General features: G+C 34.0%; 1 protein-coding gene across 3 annotated transcripts in view; it reads left to right on the top strand.

The window, feature by feature from the left end:
- ASCC3 (activating signal cointegrator 1 complex subunit 3) overlaps positions 1 to 23,401 on the top strand; it is a 280,258-nt gene that overhangs the window by 75,243 nt on the left and 181,614 nt on the right. For all 3 annotated transcript variants that reach the window (XM_032184137.1, XM_032184135.1, XM_032184136.1), the window contains exons 9-10: positions 2,283 to 2,483; positions 2,936 to 3,076. In XM_032184137.1, the coding sequence (XP_032040028.1) occupies positions 2,283 to 2,483; positions 2,936 to 3,076 (342 nt within the window). The remainder of the gene's footprint in view (positions 1 to 2,282; positions 2,484 to 2,935; positions 3,077 to 23,401) is intronic.

Genomic DNA, 23,401 nt, shown 5'->3' with positions numbered 1-23,401 from the left:
CTATGTAGTATTTTGTTAATTCAATTATGCAATTGCCAAACTTGTGTTTGAGTTTCCCGTCATACATCATTTATTATAAACACTATAAAGTGTTAATAAATAGCTTCTGAAACCAAACGAGTGGAATGGAATAGAAAAGAAAATATACAACTCTTTTCAAAGACTTGACAAGAAATTTCAAAATTAAGCAGCCAGGCAAATTACAAACTTAAAATCACCAAAGAGGCTGTAAAAACAGTCAGTTGAACCCTGATATCTCTAATGTTATCAGCAGGTTTCCAGGAAGCCCATTAACACTTTAAATAGTCTCATTCATAATGATGAAATAAAATTAGAAGAAAATACACCAAGTAAACTTTATTTATATAAAACAATGCAAAGCAAATAAGATTTCCCCTGCAATCTTGCAAGCAAATTAGACTGTAAAAGAATACTAGTTGTAAAGACTGTTGTAATCCTGAAATTCATCTACCTAAAGAATTAAAGAAACTTGATGAAAAGTCGTAGAAGTATTGTATGTATTACATACAATTTTTTCTTCAACAAAAACAACAGTTTAGAATAGGTATTTGAAAATATTTTAGATATGCATAGATATCTCAATCTTAGAAATACAACTGCAAACCTTGATTTGAGTGAAACTTGTTTTTTCAATCTTGTGTGAGTTTTCCACCTGAAAGTTTTGCTAAGACAATAGTACTGCTAAATTTAAATTTAAAAGTACCCCAGTTAAATAGAATATGTTGTTGCAGTGTTTTCATTGAGTTTTATATCAATTAAGGTTGCTTTTTTTTTTTTTTTTTAAGTTATCTAGAATAAAACTGTAATGGGCCAATCAGCAAATTTGTCATTCCTCCACATCTATAAGTAGAGCTTTATCATGTACTTGGAAAATGGTGTGTTAGAGTAAATTTGGAATTTGCATCTCAGCTTCTCACAATGCTAATACTAAGAAGCTGAAGCAAAATGGTAGACCTACTTTTTTGTACAATTAAATAAAATGGTTAATTTAAATAGCCAAAAAAGCCCTCATTGCTAAGCTTACATTACTTGAGGTAGTAAGAAACTGGGTCTTGCTCAGATGATTTATTTTCTTCTGTAAAATAGTATTTGAAAGAATATTACTTACCATAGCAGATGTCTGTACATTAGCTGAAGAGCCTGTGAAGAGCCTAACAGAAAGAGATCTTCGGAAGGTGCTTTCAGGACTGCTCCTTACAGTAATTTTGTACTTTTGTGGTTTCCTGCAATTAAAATAAAAACAGTAATTTTCAAAAATATCAGTAGTTTAATGTTTATTAGTAACAGCTATGCAGGTAATGAAATCTGTGGAAGAATGGAAATAATTCTGTTCTGCACTCTCTTCCAAGTGTCTGTGAAAAGTAAATAAAAATGCAAATTTATTAGCAAATTAATATTTATCTCTTAAGGATCTTTGCTTCTGTTTCAAATGTTTTTAAGATCTTGAAATACAGGAATTGTACCTGTCTACAGCAGCTTTTTGTTAGCAAAAATCTCTTTTCAGAGAGACAAGAGGAACAAAGCAAATAATTTTTAAACTGAGTTTTCAATTTATAAGATTTAAACGTGTACTAGACTGTAATGACTATAATCACCTACATTAACTAAATTTTTAATTTTTCAAAACATTCCTAAAGCTTATTTTATATGTACAAGTTTTAAGTTCTCTACGGAGGATGTGATTTTATTTTTATTTTTTGTACTATTGATTTAAACAGTTAAGATAGTAAGATGGATATTTCTTCAGAATCAGAGGAGGTCATTACTGTTTTTTTGTGTGTCTGTATTTATATAATAAAATCTATTGCACAAAATTTATCACAAGCCATTTTAAAGACCATCTGTTTCTTCAGCAGGTTCCTGTGTATCGCTGACTCCTTCTGTTGGAGTGGTCATAGTTTATCACCTTAGATTTAAAGATATATATTCTACTACACTGACTATTGCTGCTTTTCTGATGTTTAATTATTAATAGTTAATTATTTTAATGTATATTAGTTTTGGTCCCAGACTTTTTATTAAGAATAAGTGAAATGATGAAATAGCATGTGAATGAAGATTTTAGTTCAATTTAAGAGAGATTATCCTGCTACGTTTTGTTATTCTTAAAGATACAGAATATGAGGACTGGAAGTGGTAGCCTCAGAATAAAAGGCTTGGAATAATAAATCTTGAGTTTTGTTACCATGTGTTCTGTTTCTTATAATTTCTACACATACATATGAAAAATGCAAAATACATGTATTGATTGTTTTTAACAGATTGGACAACTTGCTTTTAAAAGCATGAAAAGACTAAACCGAATCCAATCTATAGTTTTTGAGACTGCCTACAACACAAATGAGAACATGCTAATCTGTGCCCCCACTGGAGCTGGGAAGACCAACATTGCTATGCTGACAGTCCTTCATGAAATTCGCCAGCATGTTCAGCATGGTGTTATCAAAAAGGATGAGTTTAAGGTAAGAATTTAACGAACCAAATAACTGCTTTTTAACTTGTGAAGTAAAACCCATTATATGCAACATGAAATTGGGAATTTTCAAGAATATTATATTTTTCCAAGTTGAAGATAAGGCTAATTTTGATTTACTTCATTACTCTTAAAGCTTTTCTTTTTTTCTGTTCTAAAAATCTTATTATGCAAGGCAGAAAGCTATGAAAATGTATTTAGCTTTGATGCAGAACCAATTTTCAAAGTGATGAGGCTATGTAAACAAAATCCATTGTTCTTTCAGCTGCTGCATGCTCATCCAACAAAGATAACTGCTTTTCATATATCACTATTAATGTTTTTCACTGTAAGTGCCTGGCATCATACTTCACAATAAGTTGTGATTTGTAATAGTTGCCATGAAACAAACGACATTGTGGGGTTTGCTCGTTTATCAAGTGAGTGTCCCTTTGGTTACAGATTGTATATGTTGCTCCTATGAAGGCTTTGGCAGCTGAAATGACAAATTACTTCAGCAAGCGTCTTGAACCACTAGGTATTACTGTGAAAGAGTTGACTGGTGATATGCAACTGTCAAAAGGTGAAATTCTGCGAACACAGGTATGCTTAATATTTGAAAATATTGTTCTTCATACTTTTGTATTTTCCATAGGTACGCCAGTGTTTGTCTTTAACTGTCATTATGAAAGTATTAGTGAAGCAGCTGAAACATTATTACTGCATCTAATTATGTTGGTTATGTTCTAAAATGTAACATTTGAGAAGCAATTCAGAGCAATTAAAATGCTGATACATTTGAAATATCTTAAGCAATATGCTCATCAAACTTTGGGGATTCTCCCATTTAGTTACACAGCTATGCCTTGAAATAGACCCTAGTGAGCCACTTCTGTATAAATTTTGAATAACATCATACCTGATTTCCAGCTTGTGAACATTAGTGGATTATGCCTACCCTTTCAGAATTGTAAGACAAGAGTTGCATTTGCAAGAACATGACCTTCCTAAACTCAGATTTGGTGTTCTTTAATAACAGTATTTGAGAAGTTAAAAGTCTGGTTGGAAATGATAAACTGAAAATACCTTAATAACACCTTAATAATATCACTGCAAATATATATGTGATACATACTTTCTTTAAAAAATAAAATTAAAAAAATTGTAGGTTGCTGTAAATGGCTAATCTTACTTTTCCTCATTTGTTCATAAAAGGAAAAGTAAAAGGTATTACTAGGCAAAACCTTTGATCATTCATAGAAATTAATGAATTTTTAATTTTTAGCTTTGTAAATAGTATTGTCTAGCTGGAGATTTTTATGTTTTAGCCGATACTTCTTGTAATATTAATTTTAGGCAAATGCTATTTGTGTCTGTGAAATATTACTTCCCCAAAATGCTAACTTTTTATCCATTCTTAAATACATAAAATGTTTTTGGTAGTTACTATCCTTCATTGAGACTAGAAAAATCTCTTTACATAGCAAGTAGATATATTTGTTTGTAGTTATTAATCAAGAGGGTTACTGCAGTAATCTACTTTGAAGTCCTGAATAACAGTCTTCGTCATTAGAATATCAATATGCATGCATATTGATGCATGAGGACAAAACAATGTGATAACCAATAAATAACAAACCTGTATCTCCAAGTAAGAGCAATGTTGGAATTACTTTGAAACACCACCTATCCAAAATTTATTTACATTTATTTATTTACAAGGTGAAAAAGTTTTCAATAAAGACTTTTTAATAAATTAAAATATTTACATATACCAAATTATAATTTCAAATTACTTCTGGTTCTTTCTTCCACAGTAGTTTTTGACTAGGGCACGCAATCCAATAGATCAGAGTTTTAACAGTAGAAAGAGAGTATGTATAATCACTAGTAAAACTGAAGTGAACATAGAAAACCCTGCTCTGAACTACAATGATCTAAGAAGCGAATGAACGTAGAACAGAAAAGTACTGTTTTCCTGGTTTGCATCATAATTCATGAAATCTCACCGCATTACTCAAAATTGTGCTTACAACCAATAAAGAAGTAAGGAAAAGAAAAAGAATAGTAATTTCAGGTGTCATTAAGAAATATGGATGGAAAATGGTTCACAAAGTGAAAATGTTATTTATTACTTTAGCAATGGGAAAATATTAATATATAAACAAAGTATTAATTTAGAGCATAGTTACATAGTAATTTAAGTTTAGCAAGAGACTGTTTCATTATGCTTTCCTATTTTAATCCAAAATACCACCTGCTAATAGTATAAATATTCATTTTCTTTGGAGGAAGAGGTTAAATTAGATTTTTGTGCAAAAGTCTTGAAGAAATTGCAAGGTTTTTTTTTGTTTGTTTTTTTTTTTACCTAGTAAAATTTTTTTTTTTTTTTTTCATGCTACAGACAGATCCCATTGCTTTGAAATTCATCTTTTTCTGTGAAATTTACTCATCTTCTAACAGTTCCATGCTCTTTATGTAGAAATAGGGATAGATACTATTCTGAAGTGTAGTGTGTAGTTCCAAGACTTGTTTTAGGAATTGAAATGGAATGGTCTCCATAAGAGGAAGAATTTGGAAACTAGTATATTATTTGTGACAGATTTCTAAAGGAACTCTAATTAAAGCGTTGGCTAATTTCAGTTTTAGCTTTTTTACAGATCATAGTTTTGCTTCTCTGTTCTTTCAAATGTTGCAAAGGTTTGAAAGAAGAATATATATAAAGACCCAAAATGTTGGGACTGTGAAATGCTCGTTATTGTTGTTTATTTGTTTTATCTAGTCAGTGTTTCATTATTGTAGGAGATGCAGAGGAGAGAACCCAAGTCCAAGAGTTACAAGCATAGGTGCTGCTGTTGTTCATCCAGACTCAGGAACCCAGCAGTGGGCTTTGTTTCATACCGGCTTATCACAGTATAGTGAAAATATCATGCCTTTCATAGACATTTAACTGAGGAAGGGGCACTGCCTTGTGCTGGATATTGTCTATTGCTCTTTGCATATATTTCCTATGAAAACTAATAAGCTTTCTTTCATCAACTATTGCACTTACACCACCTCTTACAATCAGGTTCTTTTTGCTGCTTTTTTCCCCGTATTAAATTTATTTTTACTTCCAAAGGTTTTTCGTGGTGGTGATGTCTTTTTTTTTGTTTGTTTGTTTGTTTTTTGTTTTTTCTATTTACTTGTCAGCCACTCTAATGTATAAATTTCTCAAACTGCTCCTGTTTCTTTATGATTTCAGAGTTATTTTGCCAATTGTTACCCTGCTTTCTAACCTTTACTAGTCAAACTGATCAAGTGCCTGTGTTTAACAGTTAAGTAATTTTTCCTGAAGAATTGACCTTTAGCAGGAGGATACATGCTTACAATTTAAATACACAGGGATAGTACATACAGTTTTGGAGGATAAAAAACAGGAGTAGGATCATCAACTGAAGCAGATGTTGGCATTTCATGTTGGATCACTGTTTCAAAACATTGGAGGTTCACTTTCTAGGAGACAGAATGCCTGATCTAAATCTTCTGTGACTAGACTTTTACCTCTTTTCTGAGCAGTTAAATTTTCACCATCTTCGTTTTCATTCTCAAGTGAATCAAATCAGTCACAATGAATGATAGAAGAATGAGGTGATTGTCAGGTGTTAGTTAGAAGTAGAACTTCAGTGACAGTCCTGATAATTTTCTCCTTTCTTTCCATTCATCATGCTTCATCCTTCATACTTTGTGTATTTAAATTTGTGTATTTTGTAAGTCATTATTTGCATCTGTTATGCTTATTCTGATGAGGAAAAATTGCTTTAGCTGACAAATTGCTAACTGTCTCACTTCCCAGGAATTCATCTTTAATTAATGGAGTCTGCTTACGGGAGTCTGTAGACTCTGCCTCTAGTTTCTCTACGGATATTTTTAAATATTGTAAAAGTTAGCAAGAAAGCATTTATAGTAGTATGCATGAGCTGATTTTGCTTCCATATTGTTCCTACTATGTTTTCAATATTCTGTCATTCCAAAGCATACTTCAGAACCCAGCTTTTCTAAAGAGGTTGCGGTTGATGTTTGTTTTTGTGTTGTTTTTTTTTTTTTTGCTTGTGGTGATTGCCTTTTTTCTTTTTTTTTTTTTCTTCACTAATAAAATGTCCTTAAAGAAATCCAGATAATCGTTTTGTTGACACTTCATACAGCCTTCTAGCCTTCTCCCTACATCATGGGCAATGTACTATTATTTATCTAGCTATAATATGAGGGAAGCTGGATTAAAAAAATGGAAGGCCCAATTTCCCTTAATGTTCTTAATGTTTCCATGAAAATTAAGTGTAAATATTTAATGTGTCAATGTTTCAGACAAAAGAGATCCAGAGTCCATTACTAAATATTTTTTTTTTTTTTTTTACTTAAATGTTTCACTGAACCTGGGAACAGAAGAAAATAAACATACTACAAAAACTACTTACTACAGTACCTTACTAGCTATTGTACTAGTTCTGCTGAGTTTATCTTACACTTCTTAAAACGTCTATCTTTTTTCATGGTTTAAATAAAAAAGCATTAAGTTTTCACTTTTCATTTAAAAAAAAAAGTGTATTTCTCTGTAGTTTTTTTTTTTTTTTTTCCTGTCAGTTTTTTCTCTAAGTATGTGTATATATTGGCTTACTATTATCTAGCAATAACTGATGCTTAAATATCAGATAAACTACTAATGACATTAAGTGTACTTTAGCTGTGAATTATTGCTTGGGAAGTTGTTTTTGGTACGTTAGTCTTAGTGTTTAAATGGAAAATACTAGAGAGTAATAATTGCATCTTTTGCTGGGATATTGTGTTATTTGAATTGGTGTTATTTGAGATAACACCAATTTGCGTTTTTTTCTTTGTTTTGTTTTTAAGACAAGGGTTTATTTGGGTGATTGGTCCATTTGGACTTTTAAGTGTGTATATATACACTTAAAGCTACTTAAAAGACAGCTGCTCTGTCTTTGTTTTGGATAGTCTGGAAAATTATATAACAACTTCAAAATCAAGTTGTGGGCTTTCAGATCATCTGTCTCTGACTTTGTGTTTGCTACAAATATAATAGTAACAGTTATCTTCCGAAACTTCAGAGAACGCAACTAGAATTGGAGCAGTATCGACATGTAATGCAATCACCAAGTCTGAAGGCATTGTCCTTCACCAGCACATAAGCATATGTTTACTCTCAACTTTTACAAATATGTGGTAGCAGCTAGGGAGTTGCCAAAATATCTTCTGACCAAAATTATTATTAAGTTTAAAAGATTGTGGGCATAAAGAAACATGTATAAGATAATTTATCTTTAATGTTTTATACATACATAAAGAGAAACAAAATTAAGATCCTTGGCATAACCCAGTGGAAATTTATCAAAAATTTCTTCTACCTGTATAAACCTTAATAATAATAAAACAGCCTTTTTTTTTTTTTTTTTTTTTTAGGAAAGCTATTATACCTATTATACTATTCTTCAGTTTCTATGAATATTCCTCACTCTTATACTAGTACATCAGCAGTTTTGTACGAGATTTGTTACAGTATGATCCTTGTCTATGGTTAGGGTTTTAATTCAAATAAGTACATTTAACTGAGACTAACATTTTAGAGTTGAAATAAATTTTCTATCATACTTTTGCTTTACTTTGTGCTTCAGGCATGCAGATATAAGCCAAACATCTTTTACTGGGCCTGTGTCTCTTGCCTTGGAGGCTGTCAGCCTCCAAGCCTTGCTCACTAGAGATACATCTTAATGTTAGGGCCAGATTATCCATGCTTCCTCTGTTGCTAAAATTACATAGTAGCTGATAAACAAATCTGGTCAACAGTTGAAAGCAGGCTAATTTACCCAGTCTATAAACCTCTCTATATCTCTGTTCCTTCCTTCTCATATTCTTGGAGTTAAGGGGATTCAGGGAGCAGGAGGATCAAGAGAAGGAAATTTATTATCTTTTAAATAAATATGTGAAAATGAATCAAACTATTGTGTTGTAATTCTCCCATTTCTGCCCTATTGAATACTTTTTCTTTTATAACTGTTGAAATATAGATTTATAGTAGCAGGTGTTTCCATTTTTTTTGTTCTTGTTGATCAAAAAATGATCTTGCAGAAAGCAAGAGTAAAATATATTATATTTCCTGTAGCGTTTACACATTGTTAAAGTACTTTAAGGTTCAAAAAAATAAAAATGTATGCTTTTATGGAAGTACAAGGCAGTACCTGTCAACATGGGCCTGCCAACCTTCACAGAGACAGGCATTTCTAAAATTTTAGTTTTTTTCATGCCTCCAACTACCTCTGCCTTTTTTTTTTAAACCATGGATTTGATAAAAATTAATTCCCTGCCTAGTGGAAGAAAAGGGGTGCTGGAAACAAAATGTATATCTGATCTTACTCTGCTTCCAACTTAGTGTTTTTAAACATTTCTGTTTAATGCAGCTAGGAAGTAGAAACCAACTTCATAAACTTTTGTAACTTTACAACTCTGGAAATATTTCAAGATATTCAAATAATTCAAATCTGGAGCTTAAATTTGTAGTGTCCTGCATAAATGAAATATGTGGAGGCATAAAGTGGAAGATTAGACCTTCAGTCAGTGCAGTTTAGCTAAAAAAAAAAATATTAAAAAATAGGTGATGGGGAAAGAAAGTTGCTAAACCTGACTTGCTTTATCAGGCAGCAACTGTCATGTGTTCCCTGCTACTTAGCCTGTGTAAGGTAAAGTTGCTTTCAGAGTTGATCTCTCTTTCTCACAGTTTATGTAAAAAATATCTTAAGGTTTGGCTAAGAAACAATCCTTCAAAGCTTTAGGTTTGAGAAGTAATAGCACTTTCATTTGCCAAGTGCTGAATATGTTGAAGAGCTTGAAAATATGAATGATTTCCAAGATGCCAATTAAGGAGAAAAAAAAAAAAATCACAAACTAAACAGTTCTGAGGCATCAATGCCCAGATGCTGGCAGGGGGCTGCAGGGCTCCTCTGTGAGGAGAGGCTGGGTCTGCCCCATGCCACTCACAGCCATTTCAAGTCATCTTCAATGGCTCTACCACAGGGCATGGCCAGGCCCAACAGCCAGGATGGCAGACCCTCAGGGAAAGATTTGAGGAAGGGTAAAAACACTGCATAGCAATTGAGAAAAAGAGAGAGAGAGACAGAGAGAGAGAGAGAGAGAGAGAAAAGGAGTGAGGAAAAAAGTAAGAGAAACAACCCTGCAGACACCACAGTCAGTGAAGAAGGATGGGGACAAGGTGCTTTAGGTGCCTGAGCCAATATTCCCCTGCCACCACTGGAAGTTTTGGAAGAGACCACAGTGGAGCAGATATTTCCTTACAGCCTGAGAAGACTAAGGTGGAGCTGACATCCACATTAAAGTTAGGTGGATAGGTCTTGAAGTAACCTCTCTGTGACCCAGAGAGAGGAGCCCACACAGGAACAGGTTTATCCTGGCAGGAACTCTGGCCCTTGGTCCACAGGTATGCTGGAGCAGTGTGTTCCTGGGGGACTGAAGCCCACAGAAAGGATCCACGCTGGAGCAATTTGTGTAGGACTGTATTCTGTGGGATGGGCCCCACACTGGAGCAAGGGAAAAGTGTGAGGAAGAAACAGCAGTAACCAAGTGTTATGTACTGACCAAAGCCCCCATTCCCCATCACCTTGCACCGCTTGGTGCATCAGAAGGTAGAAGAGTTGAAACGAAGTGGTGAAGTTGAGCCTGGGAAGAAGGAGGCTTAAGAAGAAGGGTGTTTTAAGGTTTGTTTGGTCTGTGTTTCTATCCTACTCTCTTTTAAATTGGCAATGGATCAAATTAATCTTCCCCAAGTCAAGTCCGTTTTTGCCTGTGACAGTAATTGGTAAGTGGCCTCCCTGTCTTCATCTCAGCCCGCAGGCTTTTCTATCTTATTTTCTCTCCCTGTCCAGTTGAAGAGGGGGAGTGAGAGAGTGGCTGGATGGCCATCTGGCAGACAGGCATGGCCAACCCAGAACAAATGTAGTTGTAGTTTTAGGTGGTGTTTTGTGTTTGTTTGTTTTTTAATTGAACTTAGTTTTAGCTGATTTTTAAATTAAATGTGCTTGTAGAAATTTTAACTTTGATATTTTAAATCCGATATAAATATTTTATTACCTGATTGCAAGTTTTATATAGCTGTGTTTTTCTATTTTAGCTGTCTATTTATACTAAAAATAAGACTAGTTTAGAACAAAAGGGCAGTTGTTATTGAAGAGCATGAGTAATACAACAGTACTGATAAGTGTTTTTGAAAACAGCAGTGTTGCAAATGAAAAGAGAATTTGTGTATGCTGCATTTGCATTGGCAAATACATTTGTCTGATTACTGCACAGAATGCTTTTCTTGAGGAGAGGAAATAGCCCGAAGGACTGAATGTATTTTGACATCTCAAAGATTAGCTGATTAATTGTACTTGTGATGGCAAAGCAGAAGTGAGAAGTGAAGCAGAGACCACAAAAGCATGAAAGCTGAATAGGGCAAGCAGTTCTGAGAACAGCAAATGGCATCAGGACCTTTCAGTAATATGGATGATCAGTGTGATAGATTCTGTCAGCTGATAGACTGTGATATTAAGTCATGAAGGCTTTATTCCCTGTTGGAATCTGATACTAATAAAATGGAATAATGCTTTTTTCTTAAGTTCTTATCTGTAATATAAAACTAATCAAGTCTGAAACTATTTGAAGCAAAAGAGGGCTATAAGCTTGGTGCTTTCTGTTTCATCTACAGCTTGCTTTTTCTTATACTCTTTTTCTCATTTCCTGCACATTAATAAGGTATAGAGATGGTTGTGGGTAAAAGCAAATAGTGAACTTGATTCCTGCTGCTTTTTTTTTCCCTGTGGAAATAAAAATACATAAATTTTGTTAATTTTTACTGTATTATATTCTGTCATATCCATGTATATATGTGCTTTCCATTTCATGTATATAAAAAGTCCACTGTTAGATCTTAGGTGCGTAATAAAGAGGTTTTTTATGGCTACCCATTTCATGTGCTTTTATGCTTATATGTAACCAGAAATTAGGACATCTCTGCATTAGGAAAAAAGGATAAATTTTTGCACTTAGGCACTGGCAAAAAATTAGTGATGACAGAATTATCACTAAATCATGTTAGACATGAAGGATTTCTTTTTGACTGCTTGACCTATTTAGCATATAAGTAGGTTGAATTGTGATAAATGTGATAAATCCACATAAATAATAACGTAAATGTCCACTTCTTCCAATAAAAAGGATTTTTGTATAAAAAAGAAATCTTGAAAAACAAGAGTTATTGTTTTAAATACTAGTTTTTGTAACGTTCTCTCTGTCTATTTCATAGGTTTTGGTAGGAATTAATAAGTTTTCTGCAGGTGGCCTTTCAGGGAGCATTTAAGCATTTAATAAAGACATCAAATTTGGGAGAATCTTTTTTTTTTTTTTTCTTTTTTTTTTTTTCCTGAGATTGTCAATTGTTATCCCATTCATATTACCATATCATTTTGTGAAAACAATAATCCACCAAAAATACTTCATATAATTCAGCATATGCAATCTCAGATGCTTCCTTTTTACTTCATCACTAACTTTTTTCCTTCACATCTGGTATATTTTGTCTGTCTTTAGGCACTTGGACTTTAATCTCCAATTAAATGCTATTGTTTTTTTGCTTGCAGTTATTGAATGCAGCTGTATTACTGCTGCCTTTAGATACCAGTCTGTTTCCTTCCTGGAACAAAGTGGTTCATTGCTCTGGAAACTTTGGATGCTTTAGATACAATAAAATCTACTTTTTTCTTTCATTGGGTTTAGTGTGGAAGAGGATAAACTGTCATTTAGTGACCAACAAAAGTGATCCAGAGATTATAAAGCTCACAGGTACAGAGAAGCCCTCGTCTTTTCAAGTTCTTCATTTCAAAACAGTTGAGCCTAGTTAATATTCCAGTATGACTAGAATGAAAACTAGTGCTGAATTCAGTGCACACCAATGGCTGCAGGAGCAGAATATCCTCTTTTGATCAGCATTTGGATGGGGAGATATTACTTTTCAAAGGACATCAAAATCTAATACAAAAAAAAAAAAAAAAAAAAAAAAAGAGAAAAAGAGGAAAGGACTAGCCTCTCTTTCTGACAAAAGTATCAGAGTATTTCTCAGTAGTACTATCATGCTAAAAGAAAATTTCCTTTCTTCTGAATTTTCAAATTAACATCTTTTTAAAATAAGCCTATATACATTTAAATGAGATGAAAAAAATCACTTTTCAAATGAGTTAAATATACCAAAATGTTTTGAACAAAAATTTATATAGCTGACTCATGTTCAACAAGAACAGATGTTGGATTCTGTTCCTGGCATGGGGCAATCCTGGATGAACCTATAGACTGGGGGGCAAGAGGCTGGAGAGCAGCCATGCGGAAAGGGATCTGGGGATTTTGCCTGATGGAAAGCTCAGTATGAGTCAACAGTGTGCCCTGCTGGCCAAACGGGTGCATTAGGCACAGCATAACTAACTGGTCGAAAGAAATGGCGTATTGTATGCAGCATCAGTGTGGCCTCACTTCGAGCACTGTGTGCAGGTTTGGACTCCATACATAAGCAGGATATAAAAATATTAGAATGTGCCCAAAGTAGGGTAAGAAAGATGGTGAAGGGACTAAGGTGCCTAATATAAGGGCTTTATATAGGGCTATACTTGGTTTGTTCAGCTTACAGAAGGGGAGGATGAGGGGTGTCCTCATTGCTCTTTAAAGCTCCTCATGAGGAGGAGCAGAGTGGTAAGTGCTGATCTCCTCTCTCACCTAACTGGTGACAGGACACAAGGGAATGGCTTAAAGGTGCTTCAGGGAAGTTCAGATCGGACAGAAAAAGCTCTTCACCGAGAGAAGGTGGTAAAGCACTGGAACAAGCTTTCCAGGTGACTGATCATGGCCCCAAGCCTCCAGTTGTTTAAGAAGCATTCGGATCTAGGATTTGGATCCTAGATCTGTTGGTTAACTCTTAAGTTGCCCTGTGTGGAGTACAAGTTGGACTCGATAATCCTTATGAGTCCCTTTCAACACAGGATGATCTATGATTCAGTGACTCAAGAAACATCACAATCTCTTCATGCAATATGATTTCTGTATCCCAAAGTCATTTTCACCTCATTCTGTCATCTCCTTATGTGTCATCTTCATTTCAGAAGACTGAAGTCTGAAAAATAAAATTTTACTTCTGGCTTCATTTTCCATGCTACCTTTAGGGTAACATGGAAAATGTTAGGAAGCCTTTCTGATTTACTGTTGTCCCATTAATATATGTGCCTATGACAGCTAAGATTTTGCCAAAGGGGAAAGAGTACTTATATGTGATCAAATGGTAGCAGTTTGGATAAAAAATGGTAGTAATTTGTAAGGAACTGGAGGTGCTGCCTGTGACCTAAATTAATTTCTAGATTTATGACAGAATCCATCTTGATTTTACTAAAATCAAGTTTCCATGCTTTGGAAATTAGAATCACTACTCCAAGACATCAATTTAAGCTTTATTTGAAATAATTTATTCTTTCAAATAGACAGGTATAGTGGTTTATTATACTACATGCCTACTTGCTTGCAATTACTACATAATCTGTAGTATTTTAATACAGCCTTTGAGTAATCTACTTTATGTTTAATAGTCAAATGCCATATACTCTGATAAAAAGGTATAATTGGCATTCTTTGGTATGACTCACTTGGCTAAAATCCTTGTTTAGATTTGGTTGGAAAATGGGAGTTAATTTTTGTTTTAGCAAAAAAAATTTAGTTGAAGTGATGCCAAATAAAATTACAGTAATTTTGAACAACGGGGAAAAATGTTCAGTGTGTTCTGTAGTTAAAGTATATAGGATTTTATTTGTAATTGCATTCTTTGTTGTGTTCACTTTTATTGGAAGTAATTATATTCATGCCTGACTTAGCTCCGTTTCCTTCCAGTTTTTCTAAACTGCTTTGGAACCAGTTTGGGATGTTGGATTTTTTTATTTTTTTAATGAACTTATATAACTTTTTGGTATTGTACTTCAATGTATGTATGAAAATACAAAGTTTTCAATTTGGATGAAGAGCCCTTGCTATAAGTATATAATTTCTTTCCTCCAGTGCCCACAGTTTTTCATTTACTTCAAGCTTTATCAGAATAAATTCATTTTAAATATATCTGTATTTGAAGCACTTGCATTAATCACTGTCTCTGCAGAGGTTTGATATTACAGTGGAACTTTAAAAGTACTAGTGTACAAATATAAGAAAAATAATTGTGCTTTGGATACATCTTTGATCCAGACTGCAACTGAATATATTGAGAGGAAGGCTGTTGCTCTTTGGTTGTATGGCTAAGACCAACAGTGTCACCTGCAGGTGAATCAAGTAAATTTCTTAATTTTTTCAAGTGGAAATCTCAGACACACATCACTTATTGAAAATAGGAAGATCTGACTGAATAACTTTCTAATGAACATGTTAAATCAATCTACTCCTTATTCCTGTTATGAAACTAATTGCAAATATTTCATGATTGCCTCAAATTATTTTTTAATAAATGCCTGCAGAAAAAAATCTTAAAATCATTCTTCTCAATAAAGTCTTTTTTATATGAAATATTCTGTCCATTTACCACTTAAAATCAGGCAATACGGGAAATGCCTGTGATTTATGACATTAAAAATTATTTACTATATATTTTTTGTATATGTGAAAATTAAATGTTTATTGATGGTTCATCTCCATTCTGCTAGAATATTGCGGAAATGAATAACAAAGTAAAATGTCAAAAGTATTGCATTTAGATTTTTAAAAATTTCAAATAAAGAGAAAAAACTCTGGTGTTAATATCTGTTGCATTTGAGTAACAGATATAATAATCTAAGAGTAGTGTTGTACCTATACAAATTAAAATTTTGTTTAAGTAGAATATTATACAAATTGTATTTATGTTGAGAGGACTGCTGTCCTTCAGTCATTTTCTTGAGGGTTCAGCATCTTCTGTCTCTGTTACTAGGTTTGTAATTGATAGGACAACATTTTTAAAAATAGGTCAGATGTCTTGACTTTTGAATGACCAGGACCAACTGAATTAATTTGTCTTGACCTTAACATGAGTGATATTAGTTGTATTATTACAACACAGTGATCATCCAGAGGCTAGTGAACTGCATGTAAATTGCAAAATACTTGTAATGTTTTAAGCTACATTGCGAGTACTACTAGGGTACCTGATGGTAGGGAGAAACAAGCCCAGCTGGAGGTGCTAAGTTTCTCTCCCAGTTCTTCAGTGGAGTGCTGAAGCTATTAGGAGAAGTTGCTTTTGAATTTCCTGTACCTTATAAGTCACTCAGGTATAGTGTGTGTGTGTATGTGTATAAATATATCAGTCTTGTGGAGTCAGAGCATTGAAGAATTTGAACAGCTTTGTGTAGACCATCAATTGTTGGCTAGTCAGCTCAGTGTGTAGAAACCTCAGTAGTAAGTGGTTACCTTACATGAGATTCAGCAGTATTTTAAGCCTGTTTCTTGAGTCTTTGTAGTTTGGGTTTGTACTGGTTAGAGTTTATTTGCCATATAAGTTAGTATTTTAGAAAGTATCAGCCAAACCAAAGGTTACTTCATGTCAAAGGCGTAGTGCTCAGCGTAAGATTTCTTCCACTTATTTAGTCCTGTTTTAGTACATTTCAGGCAGTCCATCTTAGTTGCCAAGTTGTTTTTGCTGCTACATCCCTCTAAACAAACATCTTCAATGTTATATTCATTTGGTAACCTGGTAACCTTGGTAATGGGGGGAAGAGTTCCTAATGTAGCAGAACGTTTCAAAGAGTTTTCATTCAGTTGTGTACTGATAAGTAAATTGGATTGTAATTGTAGTAAGTGCAGATAGCTTAATGTGTTTGTCGTGCAGTATGATTCTTGAGATTTTACAGTTTTATGCTGAACATAGTCTTAGCTTAAAGTGCTTCAGAAAGTGCAGTGTGTGTAAGAATCACAAAATACATGTGATTCTTAAACTGTTATAGTGACCAGAAAAATGATCTCGTGTTGAAAACTGATCAAATAGCATATTAATGCAATATTTTACACTCCCCTGTTAATCACTTAATGAGGATATGACACTGATCAAATAAGATACTTAAATATTTAAGATGGAGGCTTTTAGCCTTTCAGAGTCTAGTGATTCTGTGAAATTGTTACTGCTAGTTAATGCCTCCAAGCTCAAAAGTTGTTCATATCAATGAGCACTACAGGTCAAGCAAAAGTGGCAGGAGGTTTGCAGGACAAAACACAAGCATAAAAAGGAAGCATATTAGAGGTGGATGCAGGGACAGGAGACCTGGAAGGAATGTCATTGTGGTTAGAGTATGAAGAGGTGGGGTTAGGTAAGTCAAAGACCATGTGGCAAGGTTAAAGGCAACAAGGAAGTCTTCTATAGGTATATTCTTAGCAGCAAATGGAAGATGGGAGAACGTGGGCTGGCTGCTAAAATGGGGTAAGGGAGCTGATGATAAAGGTCATGTAAAAGGTTGAAGTACTTCATGCTTTCTTTGCTTCAGGCTCTGTTGTTAGGACCAACTTTCAGCAATTCCTAGCCACTAAGAGAAATGGGCTGGAGGAAGAACACTTAACACATGGTGGAAGACAGTCAGGTTAGGGCTTCCTGGTACAAGACAGACAGGGACATGAAGGAGTCCATCACGGGGACACGAATGTGTTAAAGGACAAGAAGATTTGACATAGGAGAGATAGAACAAGCTGGGGTCATTCAGTCTAGAGATGAGAATGCTCAGAGATATGTGGTCAGTGTGTATGGTACAGGTACATGGTACCTGATGTGTGGGTGTAAAAAAGACTGAGCCAGACCTTCACAGCAGCATTCAGTGAAAGGACAGGAGGCAACAGGCACAAATTATGATACAGGAAATTCTGTTTAACCATAAGAATACTTTCCTGTGAGTGTGGTCAGCCATGAAACAGTTGGTCTAGAGAGGAGGTAGAGTCTTCACCTCAGAGACACTCAAAATCCAACTGGATGCAGTCGTGAGCAGTTTGTTCTTTGTGACCCTGTTTTAAGGAAAGCAGGTGGACTGGCAGATCTCTAGAGGTGCCTTCTCACTTCTTGTGAACATCAAAATTAGTCTATTTTGATGGAATTGCCTATGTGATATTTGCTGCATGTATCAATAAAATATGAGCAAGGAACTATTTTAGACACCATTTTGCCTGCTAAAGTGTTCCATGCAGTTTTTCCTCTTTAATGATGAAAGATATTATTTTGTCAAACAAATTTCAAATTTTCTTTTCCAGTGATGGAAGGTTAATAAGCAGTGTGCTTTTCATGTTTTTGTGTGCAAAATTAAGACTGGAAAATCATTAAAATACATTGTCTAAATGTTAAATTCTAAAGTGCAATGAATCTTAATAAGTAAAAATAAATAATGCCTCAACTGGAGTTCTTAAATTAACAGCAAAAAATCTGAATCTGAATTACTTCATGGTATGAACTAATTACTCATCTTCATATGAATAATTATATTAATTTATTAAAAACACCAAATAAAATATTATTGTAGGATGCTTTCTCTGGGGCTTTTTTTGGCATTGAGAATGCCAGTAGAACTTGTAGGGAGCTACTTGCAGAAATATATTTTTCAATAGTGTCTATTATCATTAATATTTTATCTATGAAGTACTTGGAAGAATGATTTACTTTCGTTGGTTTTAATGGCCTTTTATAACTAAAAGGGTTCTGTGCAAAAGAAATCCACATCTATAAAATTACTAACTGCTTTGTGCTTCCAAATACTTTTTTAAGCACTGTAAATTTTACAGGATAAAAAAGCAGTCTTTTATAGTTAATGCAAATGATGCATTAAGTTAGACCCTTCTCCCAGAGTACAATTTAAAGGTACTCAGAAGTCCAATTATCTTTGATTTAGCTGTAAAAATTGCAGAATAACAGCTGTGCCTGCTGAGTGAATATTCCTCTGCAAAAAGATAGGTTATTTGAGTAGCGTTGAGGACAGGTTTCTGAGGATATGTTTGCCTCTTTTGGCTCTCTTTCAAATTTTACAGCTTCTGGTCAGTTGAAAATGCAACAGACTTGAAGTAAGTTACAAAACGACATCAAAGCAATTTAGAATTTATTTCCTCTAAGTTGTCATTTTGCATGTTAGAGCGTATTTTGGGTTGTTTAGCATTTATTTTGACTGTTTGTGGAACAAAAGAAAAAACACTTCAGACTTCAAATTAATACTTACAAATACTGCAGATAATCTTACAATATATGACTCCATCTAGAAGTACAGACTTTTCTATACTCTATTACAAACATATTTTAAAGAATATCCTAAAGAATCTAACTTGCCTTCGCATGCAATACCTAAGCACACTCTACTTTACTATAGAATTAAAGCATATTCAATATTAGTATGGAGTATGTTTTATAAGTAAAGCATATATTCATAGCATATTAAATTATTCATATAGAGTATAATTAGAATATGTGTTTAGAAGTGAAATTTGAAGGATGTTTTTTAATTGAAGTGTTGAGGACATTTGCCTTAGTGTGAATGCATCATTAAGTGCAGTTATGTACACTAAGCTGATATTAAAACCGTAAAAATTAGGACAAGCGTTAATCTAACCTGTCTTTTTTGCCAAAATAGATGTGATACATATATTCCACCATTGACAAATACTTGTCTAATATGCTTTTACAACATCCTGATGACAGAGCTTTCCTAAACTTCCTGATGAATCTCCCTCAGGAGATTCACTTTTTTTTAATGTAGTTTACAAAATCCTATTTTAAACCTAAGTCATACTCAAATTTTATTATCGCTTCCCGTTTCTGAATGTCTGTCTTCCCCAGCCACTGCTGCTCGCTTTTTGAAGACTCTCAAAGTTGTAGTTATCTGTGTTCAGTCCTTATTATTTAGTCTAAGCATCAATTCATTTAAATTTTTCTTAAATGTTATGCTTCATTTACATTTAGTCATTCTCATTTTTCATTTCTGGACTCTCAGATGTTTTGCACTTCTTGGATTAAGTTGCCCAAAACATAAAGTTTGCTCCAAGGTCATTCTGCTGCTAAGCAGAGTGACAGGTTTGTTTTTATTTAGGACCCAAGGGAATGGCTTGAAGCTGCAATATCCAGTTCAGGCTGGATATCAGGAAAGGTTCTTTACTGAGAGGGTGGTTGGGCACTGGGACATGCTCCCCGGGGCAGTGGTCACAGCACCAAGCCTGCCAGAGTTCAAGAAACATTTAGACAACACTCTCTCAGACACACGGTTTGCACGGTTTGATTTTTTTTATTATTTTTTTTTGAGTGGAAACCCAGGAGTTGGACTCGGTGATCCTTGAGGGTGCCTTCCAACTCAGGATTATCTATAATTCTATAACTCTGTAATTCTATTTAGCATGTCCAAATAACAGCATTTCTGTTCCAAGGTTTCATTTTTTGCACCAGCATAGCATTCTTCATTCACTTTCAGACTGATGTACTTTTTCTCTTTGCCTTGCCCAACTACTGTCTTGCCAGTTTTTACATCCTGTACTTGTTCAGACAATTATTCCAAAGGGTCAGACTAATCTGTTTTTGTTTTAGCCATCTGTAAGTTAGGCAACTAGTATAAACTGGCTTCTTGTAGGGAGAACACTATAGACAAAAGATTTCTAAGACTTTCATACTGAGATGGGTGAAATGAGCCAGCAAGAGGGAACACAGACAAGTTTAGATGGTAAATTCATAAAATAAATTAAAATGGGCAAGATAGGCAAGATGACTCTAATCCTCAGTGTAGAATCTTGAAATTTTATTACAGAATCTCATTCATAAATGCATCTGTTCCTTTAACTTACTAAGGCATTTTTGAATTCTTTCTCTGTAATCCAACACATTTACAGTTCCATGATGCATCATATCAATTGAAGGTTCAGTGGGTATAATCTCTAGGATTACTCATGAAAAAATATGCAATAGTACTGAGCTGGATAAACTTCTGTGGAACTCCATTTGATAAGATCCTTCCATCACAATTGTGAAATGTTGGTGTTTACTCTGAGCATTTAAAAGATCCTGCTGAAATCCAAAGTGTGTACAAGTTTTTAGTTAGTATAACAGGAGAATAAAAAATATCAATCATACTGTAGAATGTTGCAATCACCTTCAGCACTGATTGTCATTAATATTATCATATGTAATTTTTTTTTTTGGAGTGTAGACTTGAAAATGAATTTCATGAAATAAAACTTGCATGAAAGCAAATGACTTGCTGTTTGGGTTGTGCTTGCGTGAACACATGCCACAAAATTGGCTCTTGGTGCAATATTTGTTTAACATCTGCATCTCAGCTGAACCAAGAAACATTTCTTCAGTTTACACTTACTATGTTTCTGAAACAGTGATTTTCATTGATTCTCAAAAAAAAAAAAAAAAAAGTTGGGGATTAAAAAAAAAAAGGGGGGGGGGAACTTCTTGAATTTCTTCTTTCTTCCTTTAGCATACAAATCTGTGGAAGAAAATAAAACTGTTGAGAAAATAGTATGTTAAAAAGGATACTTGGAACCAAATGCCACTGTACCACTGTTGAAAACTTTATTTTTGACATTGTGTTAGGTTAATCCAGATCTCAGGGTAGTGCTGTACAGGAGCAGAACAGAGGGGTAAGGAACTGATCAAGAACAACTGCTTCTTGGAGAACAGTTTCTCATAAGAAGTTATCTCTGTATTCCAGAGAATGAATGGGTATTTGCTCAGGTTTTTTTGTGTTTAGTGCTATGTAAAGGAATACATCTCTCACTCCCTGTTCTGGCTAATTTTTGAGTAATAAATAAACAAAAGGTTCTAATTATCCTAACAAAAGTTATTCTCAACTTCTTATATTTACAGTTAATAATGAGATCTGCAGGACTGTTGTGATGAGTTTTAAGCATATGCCTGTACACATACATTGGAAAAACTGTGGAATATTGTTCTATTTACAAAAAAAAAAAAAGTTCCTATACTTAGTTTTTCCCCATAAATTATCCAGTAAGCAAACTTACCAATTTTAGCTACAATACAATTTAAAAACATGGCTGTAGAGTGTTTTTGTGTATGTTTTGTTGCTATTTTACTATCTCTGTTCTCTACGAAAAAGAGGCTGAGGGAGAAGAAATTGCAAAATAACACAGAGAAGACTTAATAACAAGCAGGCTGTAAGCAGTGTCTCCAGAGACAGGCACTTGCTGTAAGTTGTCAGATCTGATTAAGGGAGCTATTGGCATCAATCAGACCTGACAGTAGTATATCAGAGGTTAGTATAACTATAATTAGTGAGTTGATTAACAGCAAAGAGGGAGGAAAAAAAGGGTAATGTTTAGGATCAAACTCTGTTAAAACATTTAGATCATTATTTAAACTTGAAGGCTGAGTGGCTAATTACATATTTTACGATATAAGAGCTAAATTTCACAAAGCATGCAAGCTGCTCTTCCTCATTTGTAATCACGGTTGTTAAAATGTGTACTGACTTTAAAAAGATAGTGGTGATGGTGTGTTTTTTTTCCTAGAAAAAACCTAGAGGGCAGATGCTCTTACATTCTTTCTCAAGTAAGAGCTATAGCGATCCTAATGCATATTGCTTTTCATAGTTTCTCCTAAGACTAATGTAATTATTCCTCATGTAAAGTTTTGTATTCTTCCATTAACAGTGTAAAAAAATTCATTGCTTTCACAGCGACAAAAAGAAATTCTTCTGACTCAGCAGTCTTGTTGGCTAGACTGGGTTTAATTCCATTTTATTTTGACTTTGGCAAAGTCCAATCGTATGGAGTTTTAAATTTAGTACTGGAATTCATGCATGAATTTTGTAATCAGTGGGACATCCAGGATTGAGCTGAAAGCATAAAACTTTAGATCTATGAACCTCCATCTATTATTTGTAACTCTCTGTGAAACTATCTATACTACAAGTAAACTAATATTGGAAAAATCAGGTCAATGGTACATGTGAGGTGTCGTTGTATCTTGCTCTGCTAAGTAGGTGTCCAGAGAGTAGGTGTCAATCAGTTGCCTTTTCATTACATGGGTTTGATGGGCTCTGTAAAGGAACAAAATCATTTGTAATTATGAGTTTCTAAGGTTAAGGTATAAAATAATATATGTTAAATGAAGTTGTTTCTTCAGTTAGAAATTAATTTGCTGTTCTAATGAATTCTAAGTGGCTGTATAATTTTTTTTGTTGTTCCCTTGTTGATTTCTAGACATGTTGATTATTGATGTTAGTGTTGATGGCTTACTAATTGCTGCTGTTATGCATCAATATAAGCAACCTCTGTAAGTCTTTCTAACATGAAATACTCACTGTCTTTCTAAGTGTAGCCTTACTACTGAAAGTTTCAAAGATAAATACATACAAAGATATATACATACATGTATATATGTGTGTGTGTAATTCTTTATTGCCATTACTCCAAACGCTCCCAAATGAGCACATTGCCAATCTTTGTAGTGTAAGAAATCTGCCTTACTGGAGACATAATTCTGTTTTACCTATGTAAAACATAGCATCAGATGGTTGTCACTGATTTATGAAAAGCAATATATTTATATTCATTATTTAGTACTTCCTACTTTCCTCCCGCAAATTCTTATTTTGAATTGCTGCCCTCTGTTTCACTTTCTATGTGTTTATTACACTCCCTGCCTGAGCTCCTGCTTGCATGAGGTTTTGTAAAATGCTTGAATAAATCATGCAGAGTATGCCTGCAATAAAAAGTAGGATAAAAACAGCAATATGAAAGTGACTTGAAGGCTGATGCCTTTGTAACATGTTTTGACAGAGTTTTGCCTTGGCGAGTGCCAAAGTACCCTCATTGGGTGTGATATTGGGTATCTAATATTAAAATGTGAAAAGCTCGAAAGCATCA

This window comes from Aythya fuligula, chromosome 3 (genome assembly GCF_009819795.1).
Source record: "Aythya fuligula isolate bAytFul2 chromosome 3, bAytFul2.pri, whole genome shotgun sequence".
Lineage (NCBI taxonomy): Eukaryota > Metazoa > Chordata > Aves > Anseriformes > Anatidae > Aythya > Aythya fuligula.
Note: the sequence above shows the minus strand (reverse complement) of the source record. Positions and strands in the feature narration are given on the sequence as shown.